General features: G+C 40.0%; 1 protein-coding gene across 4 annotated transcripts in view; it reads left to right on the top strand.

The window, feature by feature from the left end:
• The window catches only part of Grb14 (growth factor receptor bound protein 14), a 115945-nt gene that overhangs the window by 83516 nt on the left and 10302 nt on the right, over window positions 1-22127 (top strand). For all 4 annotated transcript variants that reach the window (NM_031623.3, XM_087654024.1, XM_087654027.1 and 1 more), the window contains 6 exon segments: window positions 6917-7038; window positions 8888-8962; window positions 11926-12063; window positions 15117-15227; window positions 15417-15512; window positions 21518-21598. In NM_031623.3, coding sequence (NP_113811.2) covers window positions 6917-7038; window positions 8888-8962; window positions 11926-12063; window positions 15117-15227; window positions 15417-15512; window positions 21518-21598 — 623 coding nt within the window.

The following is a 22127-nucleotide window of genomic DNA, read 5'->3' as shown; positions in this document are numbered from 1 at the left end:
ACCCCACTGTTTCCAGTGACCTGTTTTCCTCTAGCTTTGTGCCACTTCCAACACTTCCAAAGTCTCCCAGAATAACACCGCCAAGTGGAAGATCAAATGCTCAACTCATGAGCCTGTATGGATCCTTTCATAAGTCACACCAGGGCTGCAACTGCAAACTTTTAGTAACATTGTAACAGAGTATCTAAGTTGATTTTTATGAAGTTAAAAGAAACAAAACCCAGAAAACAAGGCCTTTAAAATAATAGAAATGGATCTGTGTGAACAGCACTTGTGGCTGTCTCTTGAATGACAACTCAAAGGTTGGAGTTCATGCTGGACTTTGAACAGAGTATCGAAAGTTATATTTAGAGAATTAACAGGATTTTGTTTTTGTATTTAAAAATCTGTGGGTACTTAGACGAATTACTTTGTTGGCTAAAATTTGTTTGGTTTTATAATGTGAGGGAGAACAGTCATGAGAAGAATTTATTAGGTGTCAAGGGAACTTTTTTTTTCTGAACATTTCCTTTTCTCTATATATGACTTGTCTTCCTCTCAGGACTATGCTTCAGCACCTCGTATCTCTCTGTTGAACGTGATGCCTAGTCACGCCTGTGTTTAGTGAGCTATCTCAGTAAAGGAAAACAAATACTGTAAGCTGTGATTAGCTGACCATCAGTGGTCCCTGCCAGGGTTATTTAGATTTCTGGAGCTGTAGTCCTTAGTGGAATGAGATTGACCAGGGGAATGGTGCGCAACGGTGCATCTAAACTGGGACGCTGAATTACAAACGTATAAGAATATCTAATGTGCTATAGTTGTTAAAAGCCAAAGTCCACGGTAAGAAAACTTTATGTTCATTGTCAGACTTGTAAATGGGGTAAAATCGTAGCTGGGTTCAGCTCCATGGAATTCTACTGGCTTTGTCTACACGATCTGGAGCCAGGCCATTTCTTTAAATGAATAGAGCACACTTATCTTGCTTTCTTAAAAACAGTCTTAAGCTTTGATTGCCATTGTTCATCTTAATACTCTGAGGGTATTTTTTCCAACTTCATTGTTTGCATTATTAAAGTATTCAGTACTGTAGATCTGTGAAATTTCCTGAAGAGTTTTTTGCTTATCTTTTTTTTTTTACAAGTTTTCTTTTTCTGGCTGTGGTGTGTGTGTGTGTGTGTGTGTGTGTGTGTGTGTGTGTGTGTGTGTGTATGTGTGTGTGCGCTGACAACAAAAACCCAGACTCCATCCTACTCAGTGACCATACCCACCCACTATATTCTTCAGTTTCTTATTCATAGTGGCCGTTCAACTACAGTTTGATTTTTTTTTCTAACCAGTTTTGTATTTAAATTTGAATGCATCGCAAACTCAAATGATCTAAATTACTTTCAAGGAAGGTTAAGATTGGATGATTTGAAATCCGACTGTTATTTTCATTCTCCTTACATTTCAGAACACGATTGTTTATTTTCAAAAGATTAGCAAATATTTACTGGACACATTTGAAAGTAAAAAAAAAATCAGTAATAAAAGCTATAGGAGATGAGAGCGATTTATACTTTTCCTACTTATAGAATTAGGAGTTGCGGGGCGGGGTGCAGGGAGTGTGCCTATTGTGGGAACTTTTATGCAGGAGGAAGTGGCGCTCTGCAGGAGAGAGGCCATCTGTTTGGATCAGGCAAGAGGGCTCAGTCTAAAATCTGGGCAGGTTGACTAACTTTAAAACAGAAGCATAAACTTGCTCAGTAGATTATTATAATAATTTCATAAGGATGCCATAGCGGAGTCCCAGAGACTTGATGAACCTTCCAAATGAAGGTGGTGGTGTGGGTTTCCACAATTCTGGGGGTTCACATTCCTTGGAAGGGTCCTAAAGGGAGCCTGACTCTTGGTCCTTCTAGGTGCTGAGAGCTGCCAATGTTTCTTGGCTTGTGGTCCTATTGCTCAGTCTCTGTTTCACATGTCTCTGTTGTAGACACACACAATGCCCTAGGCTGTTTATCAAATCCCCTTCTGTCTGTGGTTTCAAGGATGCTTACAGATGGATTGAGAGCCTAACTCTTTGTTTCTCGACTCCACATGCCCGTCATTAGACATCTGCAAATACTTTTTCATGTAAGATAACATTTGCAGGTTTTTGGAGTCAGGCCCTGATGTCTTTAGGGACATTATTCAGTCTTCTTGGGGCATTATAAAAATTAAATACAGTAGTGTGCTCACAGATTGAGACATGCAGAGCTGTGATTTTTTTCTGTAACTGGAAAAAATTTTGGACCCCATATCTCCTGCCTTCCGAACAGCAGAGAGTTTAACCTTATAGTATTTGTGTGCTGTCCAGATTGTTCTTTTGGGGTCAGTAATTCAGGTTCTGCCGGTAAGTCGCCTTTGGTTTGCCATGCTTCTATTCGACAACTGAGACCATGTTTACCTTTTCAGCAGCCTGGTGGGGCACTTCATTCTCAACTGAGGTATTTGTCTTATTCACTGTGTTCCTCATATCCTGGAAACTCCCATTTGTCTCACACTTCCTTTCTGAAAAGCATAAGGCCTTTTAAGCCTAGGGTCTATTTTTAGCTCTCCCGTCTTCCTTCTGGGGACATGACGCTCTCCCATACTCTCTCCATACTGGGAGGCAGTGAGCTTGGCATTGCCCTCAGCTCTTGCTTCTGTTTGATACATGACTTCTTGAGGATCAAAAAAAAAATGCAAGCCTACAGTTCAATCCACTCAGCACATTTCAACTTTGGGGGACCCTGATACCTTGAAAGTACTCCTGCTCCAGAAGGGGGTCAGATAGGGTCATGGGTCATGGTCAAGGGTCTGACTTTCCTTTCTCCTTCATTATTCTGTTACCTTTAACTCCAATCTCATGAATGGATGGATCCCTGTAAGGGGCAGCAGAGGACCATGATTCATTCTAAGCAATTATAACTGCCCAAAATTGATTAAATCTATATTGAAGTATAACCATCAAGAAAATGTCTGTCTGTTGCTTTTTCCTCTCTGTGTTGACATACATTCAGGGCATAGAATAAGCTCTTTCCTTATTTTTAGGAAAAGGGAACTGTGTAGAGAAACACAGGTTGCTGAAAGCCAGCACATGTATCATTATTGTCACTCTGAATTTCTTTCCTTGACAGAATATTTTCTTGGCAGTTACCAAGACTCTAGGTACACACTTGGTACATAGCATGTGTGCTCATTTTAGCTTGAAAGTACCAGCTAAGGTTTGTGAGAAAGAAAAACAGAGGTCAGTAGTAGTCAGAGACTGCTGACAACACAACTTTGTACTGTAGTTTATTGATTTCTGGGACTCACCCGCTTGTGGCTCAGTTTACTAGTTCCTTTACTAATATAATCCCTCCAAGTGCAGACAGAGAACTTCACTGTCTCCTATGACTTGTCATTCTCCTTCTCCTTCTCCTTCTCCTTCTCCTCCTTCTCCTCCTCTTCCTCCTCTTCCTCCTCCTCCTCTTCCTCCTCCTCCTTCTCTTCCTCCTCTTCCTCCTCCTCCTTCTCTTCCTCCTCCTCTTCCTCCTCTTCCTCCTCTTCCTCCTCCTCCTCCTCCTCCTCCTCCTCCTCCTCCTCCTCCTCCTCTTTGGAGTATTCTTTCCGATCCCACTGCTTAGACTTCAGGATGTATCAAGATTGTGCTCACTTTCTTTCCTTCTTTCTTCTTTTTTTATTTTATGTTTTAAAAACAAACACACTGTTACCATGTTAATCTCTTCTACACCATCTCTGTCCTGGTTAACTCCAGTTAACCTCCTAAGTGGACTTTGTGTTAGAAATCAGTTCTACGCTCAACAGCATATATGATACAGTTCAAACCTGTCTTATACTATCTTCTGCAAGTCCATGGAAGGCAGGGCTTCAACCCTACCCCTTACTGTCTCTCCTACCTCTAGAAGCTCTTCTCCTGGTGCTGTCTTGTCACTCACTCGGCATTAATCATGCTAACCTGGATGCTGTGCTTCAAATATCCCAGCCTTGTCCTCTCCCTGGGGGCTCCCTTCTTACTCTGTTGCCTGTGTTTGGCTCTGGTCTTTTCTTTGGCATCTTTGCTGGAAGATCACCCTCTCCACAAGCACTTCTCTGTAATGACACTGGAAATGGACCCTTTCCCTTGCTCTTAGCACATTATGTCTTCCTTGCTCCATGTTTTTCTGTGACTTTATTACCATCTTTAAAAAGCTCACATTTAATTGATTGTCATTTTTTTTTCTGGTTTTGTTGATTTCAAAACTCCCAGGTCTAAGAGGAGCATTGAACCGATACAGGCCTTTGATGACAATTGGAATGGAAAGATAAATGGATAAGGTGTAATTGACAGGTCTTGTGATTTTTATCACATGAGAAGTAGAAATTGATATGCATCTTGTGTAGAATTCCCATGAGCACAGATGGTTTAGGGCAACTGCCATGACACTAATGTCCAGGCTGGAGGTAAAGAGTTCAAGGAGAAGCTGGAAGTTTAGGGATTAGTAAAGAGGTTCTGTGAGAAAAGATGGTGGTCCATTGGAATGGTGACATTGGGAATGGCCTTGAGTGCCACGTGGAGATACCACAACTGATAGTTGGAAATATTAGGAGTAAAAGATACAGAGTGGGGGACAGAAAAAGATGCAGAAGGGACTAGTAATTTTACATTTCTCTAAGAGATTATGGCCAAAATGATATTAATAGTCACAATAATAAGATTTTTTCAGAAGAGAAAGTACTTCTAGGTTTGAAAGGAAGATAACTGTAAGTGTAGTAGGCATACCTCAGGTAATACACTGAGGTAGAATGCCATAAGTAAAATTGACCATCTTCATCAGTGTAACGGTGCAGTTCAGTAGACTTATGTGCAGCATACACTCCATAGAACCATAGCCCCAGAGAACCAACATTTCTCTGAAGAACCCTCCCTTTTTACAATGAAACTCTTTCCTACTTAAACAATAAAGCTCTCTCTTGCCTTATATTCAGCCTTGGAAACTACTATTCTACACACTTACTCTGTTACTGAGTGTTCTTGGTACCTTTTATGGGTCATATATAGTGTTTGTCTTTTTGTGTCTGTACTACTAGTTTAGTGTACGTCGTACCGTCATTTCTTTTAAGGTTGATTTTCTATAATTTGTATATATTCAACCCCTATCCCAAAGACATGGGTACCGTCATTTCTTTTAAGGTTGATTTTCTATAATTTGTATATATTCAACCCCTACCCCAAAGACATGGGGTTGCTTTTGCTTTTAGGTACAAATATCTTCTGGAATCTCAACTTTCCCACTTTAGAGCCAGATATAGAATAGGGAGAGTCATTGAATGATCATTCCATGCTTACTGGTTTGAAAAATTAGGGTGTGAACCTTGGATTTCAATGAATTATATTCAAGGAGGTGGAGATCTGTTAGCACCAGGGAAAGCCATTTTAGGCAGAGGTTTCCCTGCAGGGAACTGGGAACAGGTGGGAAAGAGTGACTTCATGTAGAGGAAGACAGGAAGAGAAAGCCTTCAGCTGAGTTTTAGGAAATGTAAGCAGTGAATGGAATTAGTCAGTGAGACAGAAACAAAGGTATCTGATCCAGCTAAGACCAGAATTCTGCTTGTCCGTGAGCACTTACTGCAACTCATTTATATTCATTGAGATGACTTCCTTTCTGAAGAATTTAAGTGCAATGCTTACAAGGATTCCCTGTAGTATGTCACAGATCACGTCTGCATGTTGAATTTCTGAGATGCTGATTTTTTTTTCCCAAAAAGGACCCAGGAACATGTTAAGAACCGAAGAGTTCATATTCTATTCTTAGCTATTCTGCACTTTCTTTTTTCTGCACTGGCAATTTCATAATTAAATTTTCCTGACTTTTTACTGAAAAACAAGATACACTAAGGAAGCTCAGCACATCCCATGGGGACATCTTGGTAACCTTTCAGACACTGCCTGTTCCTCAGTAACTAACATCGAATGAATAAACAAAATTGTGACCTCACCCAGTTGCTTCCCACTTGCCACATAGATGGTATTTTCCCATATTGAGACTTATGGGAGAAGAATCATGCAATAAACATCTTCATTCCTAAGAGATTTCTCTTTGATATTACTGTAGAATATACTTACTGTATATTCTTATAAAAACCATTCTCATGTCAAAAATATATGTGTACTTTCTAGTTTGGGGCTATTATAAATTATACAATCATAAACACCATCACTGTCGTAATTACGATAGAAATTTTCCAGGTTATGTTTGAATTCTTTAATGTTGCCATTGCTTGGCTCCCTGAAAGTTTTTTCTCCTGAGTACCTTCCTACCTTACTTAATTATCTCCATTGTTAATACAGGATCTATTTTTCTTAAATTAGGTTTGAAAGTATAAATTGCCATGAGGAATTAAGCTTCATAAAAAACTGTATCCACATGAGTGGAAATTTTCTCTTTAAAGCATGTATTTTAATTTCTTCAGCTACCCAGATTATGTGTCTTAAATGCATAGTGAACCTGTCAAAATTCTTCATCTCTTAATGAGGTGAATTGTTCAAACCTGGAGCAAATATTTTAATTTTGGCACCATGATGAGTTAAAGAAAGAATAGCTCTCATGTCTTAATACAGATTTGTTATCAAACTTATACTGTAATTTGCATTAGCAATAAAAGGAGTGTGAGAATTAGCAAAAGTGGCATTTGGGATATTTTATGTAATTTTCCTCTTAGATGACTGCTTTGGTATAAAAGTCGATGTAATAATTCTGAATTTGAACAGAAACCTTGCCAGTGTAGTATTTAAGAATTGAGAGGAAACTTGCTGTTTAATCACAGATTGTGAAAGATACATTGTTTACTTTATATGTTTGCATGCTGATACATTTGCGTGTATTTTCATGCTTGTCTGTTGAACTTATGTTATGTGTGTGACAACACGCTCACTGGAACATTCTCACAGAAAGGACAGTGGAGGACCATGAGCTGCTGACTGAAGTGCTGTCTCACTGGGTGATGGAAGAAGATAATAAGCTGTATCTTAGAAAGAATTATGCCAAATATGAATTTTTTAAGAACCCAATGGTGAGTGGACTCTCTGTTAACAGTTACGGAATTAAATGACTCAGTTGGTTTTTATGTGCAGAAGAACATGGTTATAAATAACACAGAGCGGGTTGCTTTGGATTTGTGCTGTGAGGGCCTGTTTTAAGGATGATGAGCTAACACGATGAATGGTAGTTTACATTCACAGATAAAACACGTTAACATTGACAAACTCTGAATGGAGATGAATTTGGTTATTTAATTTCAAAATATTGGGGAAACCAATTTGGAGATTTACTATTTCTTCTCTTTCCTGCCGCTTAAGATGCAAAGTCAAAGAAATTCTGTATTTTCTTTAGAAAATGAATTGTTATAGGTCCCTAAGTGTTTTCCCCAACATTACAGTTAAGTATATTTCACAGAATTAAGGAAAATAAAGCATTTTTCTAAAGTAAATTGGTGGTGGCTGTGGGCACTGTGGCTTTGCCAGATATTTAAGACTGATCTACGTCTTTCTTTAAATTACTTTATTTTCAGTGCAGTAGCTGCCGGACTAGGTAGCTGTGAGGTAAAGCACAGCACATCACCTCGCAAACACCACCTCCATTACAATTCTCTTTAAAAGAAAGTAAGCGCACGTTATCCTAATGAAGTCTGCGGATCCAGAGAAGTCAGAATCACCTCTGGGCTCATTATTTTAAATTGTTTTTGTCTCCGCAGCTGTGGTGTATTTTTATACTAAGTTTTGGATAATTGGATTGAAACGATCCTTTATGAAAAATATATGATACACACCATAATAGAATATTTTCAAACCCTAGAAGACCTCTTATGTTCTCTTTTATTGTAACTTATTAATAGAAACATAATGGGTTGATCTTTGACAAAGAAAATGAGAGTCCTAATAAAAAATGAAATAGAATTAGATTTGAAGGAAAAGTATTTTCTTTTCGAGAGCCTTTGTTAAGACATCCATTTAGAAGTTATATTTAAGGAACCATGGCTTAGTGTACAATTTTTATTTTATTTATTTTTACTTAAAGCTTGGCATTCATTTTTGTAGGTCCGCATAGTGGTTCTTGTCTTGGGGGTGATGTGACAATGTGTGGGGGCTACTCCTTTTATAATTAACACAGGTTGAGTGGGAGAGCAGCTGTGGGTGAGGTTAGGAAGCTACCTGTTAAACATCTCTAACACACAGGTCAGCCCCAACAATGCAGTGTTTTTCCACCACGGTGTTAGTAGATGATTGTTGACAAATCTTCTCCTGGAGGAAATACAGTAGAATATATGTTTCCAAACTTTTCTTATCGTGAAATTTACCTTCGGGAGCCCCAGGACTTATTAAAAACACACACTTCAAGACCTGTCCAAACCTACTGAATCAGAAAAGTCAAGAAAGAAGCTTGGGGATTTCTATTTTAAACAACTTCCTGGCGTGAATTTTATGATTAAACAAGATTGGAAAAACAGTAGGTAGGATTGAGTGGCCTTTTAGCTTCTCAGCTTAGTCTTGGCTGCTCAGTGTTCTGGGCTATGGCCTTTGACACAGCCTCTGCCCCTTACTTCTATGAGTCTCGACTTCGTGCAGTGGGTCAGGACTCTCGCAGCACCTGGTAGGGTGCTTGCAGGACTGAAGGAAGGAGATGAGAGCAAACTCACTTGAAACTTGAAACTCAAGCCGTACCTGCTGATCTTTGCACCCACTGCCGCCTGCGGTCATAAAGAGGCCGTGTAATTTAGGTTTAGGAATGGCAGGTTCCAAATCATTTTGTAGGGACTTAAGACATGTTGGTTTATAGATGTTTTGCTTAGGTTACTGTATTGGTCATGATGGAAGCTTGCCTGGCCTAGGTTTGAGCTTAATCTAACTTGTATCTTTGGTCAGTATTTCTTTCCAGAGCACATGGTGTCTTTTGCAACTGAAATGAACGGTGACAGATCCCTTACACAGATCCCGCAGGTAAAATGTTTTCATTTGAATATGTAAGAAAGCAAGAATGAAAACTGATGGTTTTATTGCCATAAGATTTTTATCTAAACCAGAGTTTGAAGTGTTGTAGCCTACATAATACATTTTTCCAGAAGATAAAAAGGAAAAAATTAGGGTAAATAAATAATTTTACTAAATTACTCAATAACATTTTCTTCCCGATTGGAAAGAGTTTTCAGTGTTTAAAGATGTTTTCCGTGACAGAATATTTACATGTGATTTATGTTGTTGTCAGTTTTTGTTTTTGTTTTTTTTCCCTAAGTACATCTTTTGTAGTTCCCAGCTTCCAAGGGAACTACAGGCACTTACACTGGCAGAGACTTAGTATAGCGTCTGTAATAAATAGCTTCAAATTTCTATTTCTTTCAAATACTACCTGAAAGAAAATGCATAGCAGTTAAGTAATTGGAAGAGAAAGTGTATGCAATGTACCCATTCCTTTAAAGCCCCATGTGGAGTTCCTACCCTCCTTTGACCCCAACGAAAGACATAAACAGTATTATATTTTAATATGTTTTATGCAGCATAATAGCTGGGCAACTGGCTAACCTCGATCCTGTTAGAAGCCACTTCCTTACTGATAACTCTGAATTACTATTTACTGATTTCTGTCCTCCATCTTGGCTGCTCCTGAGCCAACTGAGCAGCCCTCTAGGCCATGTTCTCTTGACCCTTTTTTCATGGTGGCTTTCGTTATCCTCCTATACATCCTTTCATGGCGGCTCTGTCCCTCCTGCTCCCTCCTCATAGTCTCTAGCCTGGGAACCCTAGACACTGCCAATGTCTCTTCTCCCCAGCAGCTATGCTGCCCCGGCATCTTTATTTACCAATCAGAATGAACTGGGGGCAGGTTCCCAGAAGCCGAGTGCAGACTCCAGGTCTAGAGAACCAGCACTTCACATTCATTACAATAAACAGGAAAATACAAAGCCTCAACACATTCGGTGAGCCAGCATTTGCAGTGGCTGTGAGGGGAAACATGCTATCCTAAAACAGTTGTAGCATCCCCGTAGAATCCACCTCATGACTACTGGGCTTGTTTCTGTTGCTCAGGCTGTTCTTTTCCAAGGCATCATCTCTGCAGTCGGTTAACTGTGTGGGTAATTTTTATTCTCAGTAGATTAACAGACCTGGCAACCAGAGTTGTTTTCCTCTGATTCATTAGTGCCATGGAGGCTAAACTTGGGAGTTCACAAATTCAATTAATAGTAATGTTGTCTGGCCCAGTATAGCATCCCTCTTTAAACACGAGCCAAAGGTGCTTATCACAGATTTCTTTCCTCTGCGTTTTAAAATGAGGTATGCTTTATTTTTATCCTTCAGAATATTTGATAAATATCATTAGTTTTAAGAGAAATTATATTTTTTTTACAAGCAGCATCTGTGCTGTGGGGTGTCATAGGGGCCCCCCTTGGAGTAGTAGAGTAGACCCCTTAAAGCTTTGCCTGTGGATGCTTTGGGTGACATGGTTGTGGTTTTTCTTCCACCTCGTTTCCTAAATTGTCTTCTCCTATGATGCCCTTGCTTTAATGTTAAATTATAATAAAAAGGGAAATCACAGGCTTTGGAATCAGATAGTCCAGCACATGCCCTGACCTCTCCTCTCCACTGAGGCAATGTTTCTACTTTTTAAAAGGTTCCCTCTCTTTCTAGTGTGACCCTCTGACTCTCCTTTAAAAATTTAATTGGTTTGGTTTAATAACTTGGAAAGCACTCAAACTAAGAACCCACTTGCCTGTTTTGCATATCAATTAATTAATGGCTCATTGCATCAAATTTTTTTAGTGATTTACTTAAAAATGTAAATATCTCCTATCAGCATTTCCCTGAATGTATCGTAGGCCTTTAGGATATTTTACCCCATTTTAGTTAATGATTTCTGCTACTTTAAAGTTTTCCATTTTTGCATTTGCATCCTCATAGGGATTTCTGTTTTCTCTCAGAAAGAGACACTAATGCATTTTCTCTATCGTAATAAGGGCCCAGCACAGCCACTTACATATGGCTGTCCTTTTCCCTTTCAATTTCCCCACCATCACATGCCCAGTGTCTCTACTAATTACTGCTTTCTAACAAACCCTTCCAAATCCTAATGCCTTAAAGTACCTGCTCCCATCTTCCCATGATTTTTCAGGGGTACGAGTTAGGAAGGAATTTGCTACCAGGGTCACATTTCTGTTGCCCTTTGGCTCAGTGGCTGGAGGCTGAGATTCCACTTTGAAGCTGGCTTTGAGAAGACAAAATGAACTTGGTTTGTGGAAACCATTAAGCTAGGACTCCCATCTAGAACTGGTGGTCTTTCTTGTTTCTCCAATCAAATTGTAAGGGTGACAGACTTATGAAGATTCAAGGGGGTGAGAAACAGACTCCACCTGTCCATGATTCAATACCAAGACCATACTGCTGAAGCCCATGTAGGATAGAAGATGCTGTTAAAATTCCCTTTTAAACCCTAGCCTGCTATGCCCACCTAAAAACAAAATCACAGGAGACAAGGAGAGGGAGCATGCTTTACCCTCACTAGGGAGGTGAGCTTGAGTCATCTGTCTAGTGACTGAAGTCACGATGGCAGTCTTACATTATACTGCATTATGTAGTGTACTTTACAGGCCAAATAACTTGTATGGGAATCTATAGATGAACATCAGGAGTTAATTCTCTAGATAATGTCCAATTTCAAGTATAAATTCCAATAGGTGTGATTTTGGTTTTCACCCATTTTATTGATCACTTTGAATGCATATTTTCTGAACAACCTTAATTTGGAACTTGGGCCAGGTTTTTGATTGAGTTCTATCAAACATGCATCACGACCTTGGTGCAGTGCAAATGCTATTGCTACTATTTGAGTTTTCATGGTTGTGCCTGATAGGTAAAAGACTATTGGTATCATTGTTCCCATAGTTTAGGAACCCATCTAATGTGTCATTCAGATGTTTTTAAGCTCAAACACATATCCTGAAATCCATGGCTTCCTGCATGCAAAGGAACAGGGGAAGAAGTCTTGGAAAAAAGCTTACTTTTTTCTCAGAAGATCTGGTTTATATTTTTCTACTAAAGGCACATCCAAGGTAAGCCACGGTATTTTGGGGTATGTTATTCACTATTTATTAGCTCTACGATATCAGGTTCGATTTTGTTATGGTGAGTGCTCTCGCAACTGATGTCGAGAGTTGGAAATTTGTCTGAATCCTAGTCATCTGCTATGATATGTTTTAACGGTCTTCAGACTGGCTTTCCATTGAGTCTGTCTACAGCACTCATGACTCCAGATGCTCTTACTCATATATCAAAGGCATCCACTCCTCCCGTGACAAACAGGTTTTTCTGGTTCTTTCTCATCTGAGGCTTCAGTTTTGAAACCTAATGTGATTTACACTTCTTTCCCCCCAAAATATTTATTTTATTTTTTGTGTGCCTGAGCACATGTCGTGCATTACATGCATGTAGGACCCTGTAGAAGTCAGAATAAGTGTTGGGTCTCCTGGACCCAACTGGAGTTAGAGGCAGCTGTGAACCACTGAATGGGGGCTAGGAACTGAACCCTGGTCCTGTACCAGAGAGGTAACCACTGAGGCATCTCAGCAGCCCCTACACCTTAAAACAAACAAACGAGCAAACTATCAAAATGCTGTTTTATATAACTGGATTCTACAGGCAGGAAAAATCTATCTTAAGACCTGGGGTAATAGTATTTTAAATGTTGGCTGTTGATCAATAAAATAATATTCTAATCCACATATCAGTCAGGTGAAATGGCTCAGCCCTCACTGCTAAGTCTAATAGTTCAAGCTGGTTTGAACTCGCATGATGGAAGGAAAGAGCTGACTCCCACTTCTCCTTTGAACTTCACAGCACACTGTGGTGTACACACAGACAGACAGACAGACACACACACACACAATGTAATTTACACATGGAAATAATTCTAAATTAACCTACTAAGAAAAAATTGGAGGCACAAGAGCACTTTGAATTTTTAGACCTCAATATATCTGCTGCCTGATATACTACATGGTCAGTCTACCTAAGCAAAGGCGATGTTTCTTGGTTTTGCTTCTTATGTTTCCTACGAGGAGATCTTGGTTGAATACTTTGACTTCCAGTGACGTAAGTGTTGCGTGGGAGTGACTAACTGCCACTGTAGGGCTTGGATACATGGCTGTGAATTACACGTTAGTGAAGCCCCAAGTACCATCTTCCCTTCTTCTCCTTTATTACAAATATTCTTCCGTACATTTACTAATAGATTTTCACAACTAAATCAATATAGCCTTTCATATGCATTTTTATTATCAAATCAGTTTCGGTCAGTGTATAATATGTTATAGTTTAAAAAGTCACAACTGTAAGAAAGCCTTTCTATGTTTTAATTCTTTGTTTTATTTTTTTCTTAAGGAAATGCTTTTCTTAAAAAAATAAAAAGTCGGGGCTGGGGATTTAGCTCAGTGGTAGAGCGCTTACCTAGGAAGCGCAAGGCCCTGGGTTCGATCCCCAGCTCCGAAAAAAAGAACCAAAAAAATAAAAAGTCTATATTGGTCAGGCATGGTGGTGCATGGCTTTAGTCCCAAGACTTTGAGGCAGAGTCAGGAAGATCTCAGTGAATTTGAGGCTAGCCTGGTCTACCTAGAGAGATCCAGGATATCTAGGACTACATAGAGGGACCCAAAATAAGAAACTATGTAAATATAAAAAAAATATTGGGCTTTATTTTCCAGAGAAGTCAAGAAGTCCATGCTTAGGAACAATGACACAATGATGTCTTTTGAGTTGTAATAGCTTACTGGTAAATGATAATAAAGTGTTTTCCAATTTGGACAGGGTTGTTCCCACTGCTGAATGCACTCAGTGCATGCATGCATGCCTGTGTGTGTGTATCTGTGTGTGTGTGTGTCTGTGTGTGTGTGTGTGTGTCTGTGTGTGTGCCTGTGTGTGTGTCTGTGTGTGTGTGTATGTGCATCTGTGTGTATCTGTATGTGTGTGTGTATGTGTGTGTGTATATGTGTGTCTGTGTATCTGTGTGTGTATGTATGTGTGTGTATCTGTGTGTGTGTGTATGTGCATCTGTGTGTGTGTATCTGTGTGTGTGTGTCTATGTGTCTGTGTCTGTGTGTGTGTGTCTGTGTGTTTGCATGTGCATGTGTGTGTGTCTGTGTGTCTGTGTCTGTGTGTTTGTATGTGCATGTGTGTGTCTGTGTGTCTGTGTATGTGTGTGTGTGTGTGTGTGTGTGTGTGTGTGTGTGTGCACTGCTGCCGAACACTGTGTAGAGGAGACCATTTAGGATCTTGATAAAATGCAGGTATTGGTTCGGTGGGCCTGGTGTGGCACTGAGACTTTACCTTTCTAACAAGCTCCAGGTGAGACTGGTTCTGTGGTTCAGTGCCCACACTGCTAGTCGCAAGGTTTCGCATTTTGGCCAGTTTTGATTATATAGTCAACCTCAGAATTAAGCACTTCTCCAAGTTATTAACCTATCAGGGAGTACTATGACCCAGTGATTTCCTATGGCCAGTTCCAACTCTCTCAGGTTTTCCAGAGAAGAAATAGCTGCTCGTGATTTCCCTTTGCCCTGACAATCAAACGCATTCCATCCCAGGTAATTTCCCTGAACACTTCCGAGCAGCCTCCTCTCCTTTTGTGGAACAAGATGGCCACACAGTCTGCTGTCAGCACACACACATGTGTGGGGTGGGTGTATCTGAAAGAAGCAGGATTTTCTTCTTCTTTTTTCCATCTCCTTCTCAAGAACCAACCACTCGACACTGAGATGACAGAAACGCTTTCAAAAAACCCTTGCAGGCCTCTGCTTTTTTTTTAGTTTGACACAACCATTAATGAGAACTGGAAAGTTAAAGTAGGAATTTGTCTGTTACGAGAAGCAGAATTATAAACTGCCCCTTGTCAATTTAAATGAAATTGTATGCAGCTCTTGGTTATTTAAGAAAATGGTAATCCCCTTTACTCTTGGCTTTTCTTGTGACACTACTGTGGAATTTTGCTTGAGGTCGCATTATTTTTGGCTGAGGTATAAATTGTGCAATATGAGAAACACAAAAGATATTGTGGAACTGTGCCTCCAAGTCAATGTCATTCACATATTATTATTATTATTATTTTTTAAAGGAACCACGGCACTTGCAGTTTTTCAGTGAATTCAGCACTAGTAATGTTTACATGTCACTGGCAGGCAAAAAAAAGCATGGAGCGCCGACTCCCTATGGATTCTGCTTTAAGGTACAGGCTTAATGTTCTGCGGATGGGTAACGGAAGGCCTCAGCCTCTTAGGGAAGCTTGAGTTTCTTTTGATTTCTTTAAAAGAGATAGAGTTCTCTTATGTATAGGAGAATTTTAGTGGCTTTTATTTCAACAGGTGTTGCCTTCAAGATATGCATTAACAATTAATAATGTGCTGTGGCCTTCTAGCCTACCAAAGCAGGAGGGCCCCGGGACCTGAAAATGCTGTGTGCAGAAGAAGACCAAAGCAGGATGTGCTGGGTGACCGCCATTAGATTGCTCAAGGTAATCTCTCAAGGCGGGTGGGTGCTTGTGAACTGCTCTGACATCCATAAGCGTTTAAAGACACATCTCCTTTCCAATGTGAAGATGTTCCACTCGTCTGTGTGGCTGTAAGAGAGAAAGAAAGATAATCACTGCTGTCTTTAGCCTAAGAGGTGAGCATGCAGACTGGAGCGATGTACCCTAACCTGGGAGTCTTTTGTGGGGGAAGTAGGTATTCTGTTTCTAGAAATGACTTTTTATTGTTGGTCTTGTATATGTAGCTTGTGTAGCTGAGTGATGGGACTCCTGTACACAACTTAGCCGTGTTTGTAAAATTGCCCCAAAATCACAGAGAATTGTATTTAAAAAAATTTCCCCCTTGGATATTGCTAATTAGAATAATTTTACATTCTCTCTCCCCCTCTCCTTCTCCCGCTCCTGCCCTCGCCCTCGCCCTCTCCCTCTCCCTCTCCCTCTCCCTCTCTCTCTCTCTCTCTCTCTCTCTCTCTCTTCCCTTTGAGAATTTTCTACATCTTTTGATCACTTGATTGTTTTCTCCATTCTTCCCCCTGACACACCCTGCTTCCCTTCCAACCCACAACTGTGTACATCCCCCTGCACCCCCCAAGCCCCCCCCCCCCCGCATCCCCGCACCCCGGTCCATAAAGCCCAGTTTCTTCTCCGGGAGTGTTCTTAGATGTGTGGCTTTCCGCTGAAGCGTGGTCAACACTCTTAAACAGCACTAACCGCCCCCCTCTTCCAGCAGCAACTGCTTTATTAGCTGCTTTGCAACTTAATGAGTGCAGCTGAAATTGGGGCACACATTTGGTTTCTAATGTGTTTTTGAAGCATACCTTGTATGCCATGTTGACATTAAAATTTTGTTAGTATAATTTTTTGATGACATTTTTTGAGGAGTGTTGGTATGTTCCAAAGGTAGATTAAAAAATAGAGTGGACGCAGACTGGTTTCTTCCAAATTGTGTTGGAAACACATACGTAGGAGCCATTACAGTGACTCAAAAATAAGAGAACTTGTCCCAAACATAATGACCTGAGTTTGACACCAGAGACCCAAAAAGTTGTCTTTTACCTCCAAAGGCATATGCGAACACTTGCCTGGACTCATGCAAGTGCAAACACACAATAAATAGGTAAAAAATGCAAACAATAATTTTTAAAAGCACATTTATTTTAAAGTGTTTATTCCAGTAAACTTGCTACAACTTTGATTTCCTAATTATGGAAATGATCAACCATTTCCTTTTGAAAATGCTGCTTTGTTAGTAATATTTGTGGAAATTACCAAAAAAATTGTTTTCATTGAAAAAGGCACAACCCCCAGACTATGTCTGCCTATGCGGTCAGTTCTCCATGGCTACGGAGGTTCACAAATATGTGGATTACTACCGTTTTTAAATCTTTCTTATGAAATGGAAGTTTCAACATATTCTGAGACATTCTTCACAATTCATACTTGAGAACTGTGTATGATTTGCCAATGTTTAAATCACATGTATTATGTTAATTATGTACCACATGTGATCATGTATCATGGCAATTTATATATTAGCAGAGAAAGATTTAGATAAGTGTATATTAAAACCATCTTTTTGCTGCATTCAGAAATAAGCATTAGAGAAGACCTAGACTTGTTTGGAATGTTTAGTGTCCCCATTTTCTTTCTTCTGTGGCAGAAATGCAAGAGGAAGCTTATTGGCTTCCCTCTTGGTTTACCTGTAGAGTATGTTCTGGGACCTGTGTTAGTTATGGTGTTCTTACTATCTTTACTGTGTTAACCCTTTCCTGAGAGTGAGATAGGAGTGAAGACAACAGAGTAGAGAGAACTGGGTCGTGTCATGCTAGGTGCAGAAGGAAGCTTTATTTTGTAGTTTTCAAGATTTTAATTGAGTTCATCAAGTTATCTTAATATGAACAATTTATGTTTCATGCATTCAGTATGTTGTGCAACCATAACTTCCCTTTGGGTTTAAAAGAAGATAGTGTTGTCGAGAAGGAGTTTCTTGCAGGCCCTGATAGCCACTGATCTGAGCTGTCTTTATGAGTTCACCTATTCCGTGAGTGGAATGATATATAAACCCCTCTACATTGGCATTTGTGTCAGAGACACAAGAGTCACTGGAATGTGGTGACTGGCTGGCTTACCAAGTCTACAAGCTTGCAGTTCAGTGAGCAAGACATGTCTAGAAACAAAATGGAAACTAATTGAGGAAGACTCAGGGTGTGAACTCCTGGCTTCCAAATGCGTGCATGCCCACATGTGTGCACTCATCTACATACAAAATCACACAGACACATGAACATACACACTGACCTAAGCTGCACAGGAGAAATTCTTTTTTTTCTTTGGAAAATACTCTAGTTATATAGAGGAGTATAGAAAATCTGAAGCTCAGAAAGGAGAATCATTGCTTTCTGAATTGTTCTGTATCCTGGTTAAGTGTCAGTTCTTTCTGTTCCCATCAATTAGAACTCGGCCAGCTTCTCTCTAGCCTAGTTTGGTGCCTATCTGCCCCTCCATGGGACAGGCAAATGTTGAGGTGACCCATGCCCTACCCCTTGGCCAGAGTTAAATGCTTTCTAAAGACCCCCAGCAGCACAGAGGCACTGCCAGGACCGGGACAATACATCTTTGAAGAAAACCGTCTTATTAGTAGGTAGCTGGCTTTTCAATGCTGATAAATAAAAGGTGGCCAGGCAGCATGTTTCTTGTGAAAGTGCTGGCTTGAGGTTACTATCTGTTCTCTACAGTGAATGCATCTAGGAATTAAGCTCCTCTGCATTTATGAAGTTATTGTTGGCTTATAGTTAAATTTCATTAGGTCCCATTAATGTCACTCAAACTTTAAATTAAAGTAATAATTTTTAGAAGTAGAGAAATAATTGCATAAAGTAGTCGGCGTAGAGGATTTTAAAAGCGAGTGTGGGTTTGGATTCATGTTAAAATCGAGATCTTGAGAGCAGTAATTCTCCTATTCCTCTTTGACATTTTTTTTCCTTTACATTACTAAATATATTCACTTTGTGGGAATTAATTTAAGGACATAGTCTTTAGTAGGAAAATAGCTGTTCCAGAATGTTTAAATAGAATTCATTCTGGGACTAAGATTCCTTGATTTCAACTTTTCTATCCGGTTTCCATGTTGGACATGACACCCCACCCCTAGTTCTTCTATTCGTTCGGGAAACAGTTTAATGTATGTGACCCTGAAGGCCTGGGCAAGGTGGCAGTTTCTAAGTATTGTGCAGGCAGGCAGACAAGTGTGTCCTAAGCCCACGCTTGCCCTTAGGAGACAGCACGAGGCACAGGGCTTGGCCTAGGCAGGCAGAGTAAGTGAAAGAAGATGATCCAGACTGGAAAACCCACCAAGGGATCTGAAGCCAGCTTTTAAGTAAGTGTCTGAACTGGGTACGGAGGCCCAAGCTATACTGAGGGCAGGCCATTGTTTCCCAAGCAAAAGAGGCAGGTATCACGTCTGATGGTTGGACATCAACTGCTCTAGAAGGTGGATATGGCATTAGTCATTCTTCTGTTCAGAGCGGAACAGATGAGAAATGGTGCTCTTCAACTTAGAGTTGATGGTGTATTCTGCTTCCCCAAAGCTGTTGTCCATAGATTCCATACCTGCCTATGCCTTGTCCAGATATGCACAGTTTCTCAGCACTGCTGCCTCGGATGTTGCAAGAGTCATTAGAACTTGATTGCTGTGACATAAGCTGGCATTAGGAAAGCGGCAGAGGCCTATGTTAGAACCCAGTTGCTGGGACCTAATCTAGGTTCATTGCAGCGATGAAAATATTTGAAGACCTTGATGAAATAATGAAATCAGTAAAGCTGTCTACCCCCTTGCTTTCTTTCCTTTAGCAAAGTGGCAAATTCAAGGGGGAAAGCAGCCAAGTTTGCACACTTGCTTCTCACACTGATAATCCTGGCCCACCTCCCCATGGTAGCCTTCTAGTCCATGCTCCATAATACTGTCCCCTGAATGTAAAGGCATTACACTACCATCTTTTATTTTATGGGAAATTGAACCTCTCTGTCTGAAATCCAAATGACTCCCCACTACTTTGATATATGAAGTAAAAAAATAAATGCCACAAGAAAACCTAAATTAAAAATTGTCTGGAGAGATACTTCAACAGAGAAAGCAGTTTTACAAGTGGGAGGGCCACAGTCATTAGACACATGGAGTCCCCGAAACCCATGTGAAAAATGTTGGCTCGAGGACATGTATCTGTAATAGCAGTGCTGGGAAGGCAGGAGCAGGCGGGAGGTTTGATGGTCAGTCAGTCTTGCCTACTTCATAAGCTCTCAGAATGTAACCATTTTCTAAAAGAAAGAAAGAGAGAGAGAGAGGACAGTAATTGAGGAATTCCATCTAACATCTAAGGTTGCTCTCTGAACTACACACACACACACACACACACACACACACACACACACACACACACACACACTGGGGAGCAGGGCAGACATAGGCCTGCATGTACATACAGATAAATATTTATGGAAGGATAATGTACTTCTAAGGGTTTTTCCACATAAGACCAAATTTATAATTTAATTAATCAACAAAGCAATTCATCCATCAGACATCTGAGGGACTGAATTTCTCAGTGATATTTAGGATGTGTAAGATTTTAAAAATTATCATTGTCCCCAAAAGGACAACATCTTTTCCAAGTCATCTTCATCACCAGGCGGCGTATCAGTCAAAATGCTTACACTACAGTTTGGCACCAAGGAGAAAGGTGAATTTTAGAGATTTGTTCTGGTGAGGTATACTAAAAGCTTCCGGTGTAAGTGAAAACACTGCCTTTTTAAAATATAACCCTTTATGGTTCCGAAATGACTATTTCAAAAATTTGGTTGCTAACTTGTTTCAAGGAAACATTTTCCCTGTATCCCCGCCTAGAGCCCTCCCTGTTACTTAGCCTCTCTGGGTCTGTGGCTTGTAGCATGATTATTCTTTACCTTACAGATAATGTCTACTTACAAGTGAGTATATACCGTGTTTGTCTTTCTGGGTCTAGGTCACCTCACTCAGGTAATTTCTTTTCTAGTTCCATCCATTTGCCTGCAAATTTCATGATGTCTTTTTTCTTTTTACCTGCTGGGTAATATGCCATTGTGTAAATGTGCCACACTTTCTTTTCCATTCTTTGGTTAGGGGATACATATGCCATTTCCAGTCTCTTGCTATTCTGAGTAAAGCTGCTATGAACATCTTTGACCGAGGGTCCTAGTGGTAGAATAGAGTGTTGGATAAAGTGTCCTATGGGTGTATACCCAAGAGAGGTATAGGTGGGATTCGAGGTAGATAGATTCCCAATTTTCTGAAGAACCGACATTTTGATTTCCATAGTGGCTGTTCAAGTTTGTACTTCCACCAGCAATGGAGAAGTGAAGTGTGAAGAAGCAGGCTGGAGGATTTGTGGGAGCCAGGGGTGTCATGGTTATTGGGAGAGCATGACCCAGGGAATCAACTATGCAGGGCTCGTGGGGGCTCACAGAGACTGAAGCAGCAACTGTGGAGCCTGCAGAGGTCTGCACTAGATCCTCTGCGTATGTGTTATGTTTGTTGGCTTGGTGTTTTGGGGAGACTTATGGCAGCAGGAGTGGGGGGCTCTCTAACTCTTTTCACTTCTCTCAGGATCATTTCCTCCTACTGGGCTTCCTTATCGAGCCTTAATGTGAAGGGTTGTGGCTGGTCTTATTGTATCCTGTGCTGTGTTCAGTAGATGTTCCTGGGCAGCCTGCTCTTTTCTGGGAGTATAGGGAGGGTATAGATCTGGGGAAGAGGGGAAATGGTGGGGAACTTGGAGGAGTGGGGGAAGGTAAAGCTGGGATATATGTGGTTGGGATATATGTATGAGGAAAAAAGAAATAAAAATCAAAAAAGTTTCAGTCTTTTTTTGGGTTGATAATATATAACCAGTGACGGTGCTGACATTCAGTGAGTTGATATATTGAGAACCTTTGTTTTTTTCCTGTTTGTTCTGTAGTATGGCATGCAGCTGTACCAGAATTATATGCATCCATCCCAAGCTAGAAGCGCCTGCAGTTCTCAGAGCGTATCACCCATGGTAAGCATTAAGGCTTTGAATCTGGACTTTATAATTACAGTATTTACCGCTATATAACACTAAACATATACACTTTGCCTTGGGATCAAATATAGTAATTCTTCTGTAACATTCTCAATGTTATAAGGATGTTTTAGTTTTGTGTTTTGTGTATGCTCAGACCCTATAATTAAAAATAAAAACACAGAAATATATAAAACATTCAATGATAACCAATGATTTTATGTGTTAAACTAAAACGAATTGAAAGACTTCTCTAAGCCATTCTGTGCTGTCATGACATTTGATGAGGTCATAATAAGATAGTTTGTAGACTATTTTTCTTTGCATTGTGAATTATGTCTTAACAACCATTGGTTTGGAGTGTATAGTTATAGACTCAATATTAATTTAGTATTTTTATCAACACAGAGCATAGGATTATTTAGAGTTTTGAAGGTATATTATAAATACCTAGGCTTTTCTGTATTTTGATTTTTTAATAATGATACTTTTAAAGTTCTAGGTCCTTAAAAATAACTGCTTTTCA

Source organism: Rattus norvegicus, chromosome 3, assembly GCF_021556685.1.
Source record: "Rattus norvegicus strain SHRSP/BbbUtx chromosome 3, alternate assembly SHRSP_T2T, whole genome shotgun sequence".
Classification (NCBI taxonomy): domain Eukaryota; kingdom Metazoa; phylum Chordata; class Mammalia; order Rodentia; family Muridae; genus Rattus; species Rattus norvegicus.
Note: the sequence above shows the minus strand (reverse complement) of the source record. Positions and strands in the feature narration are given on the sequence as shown.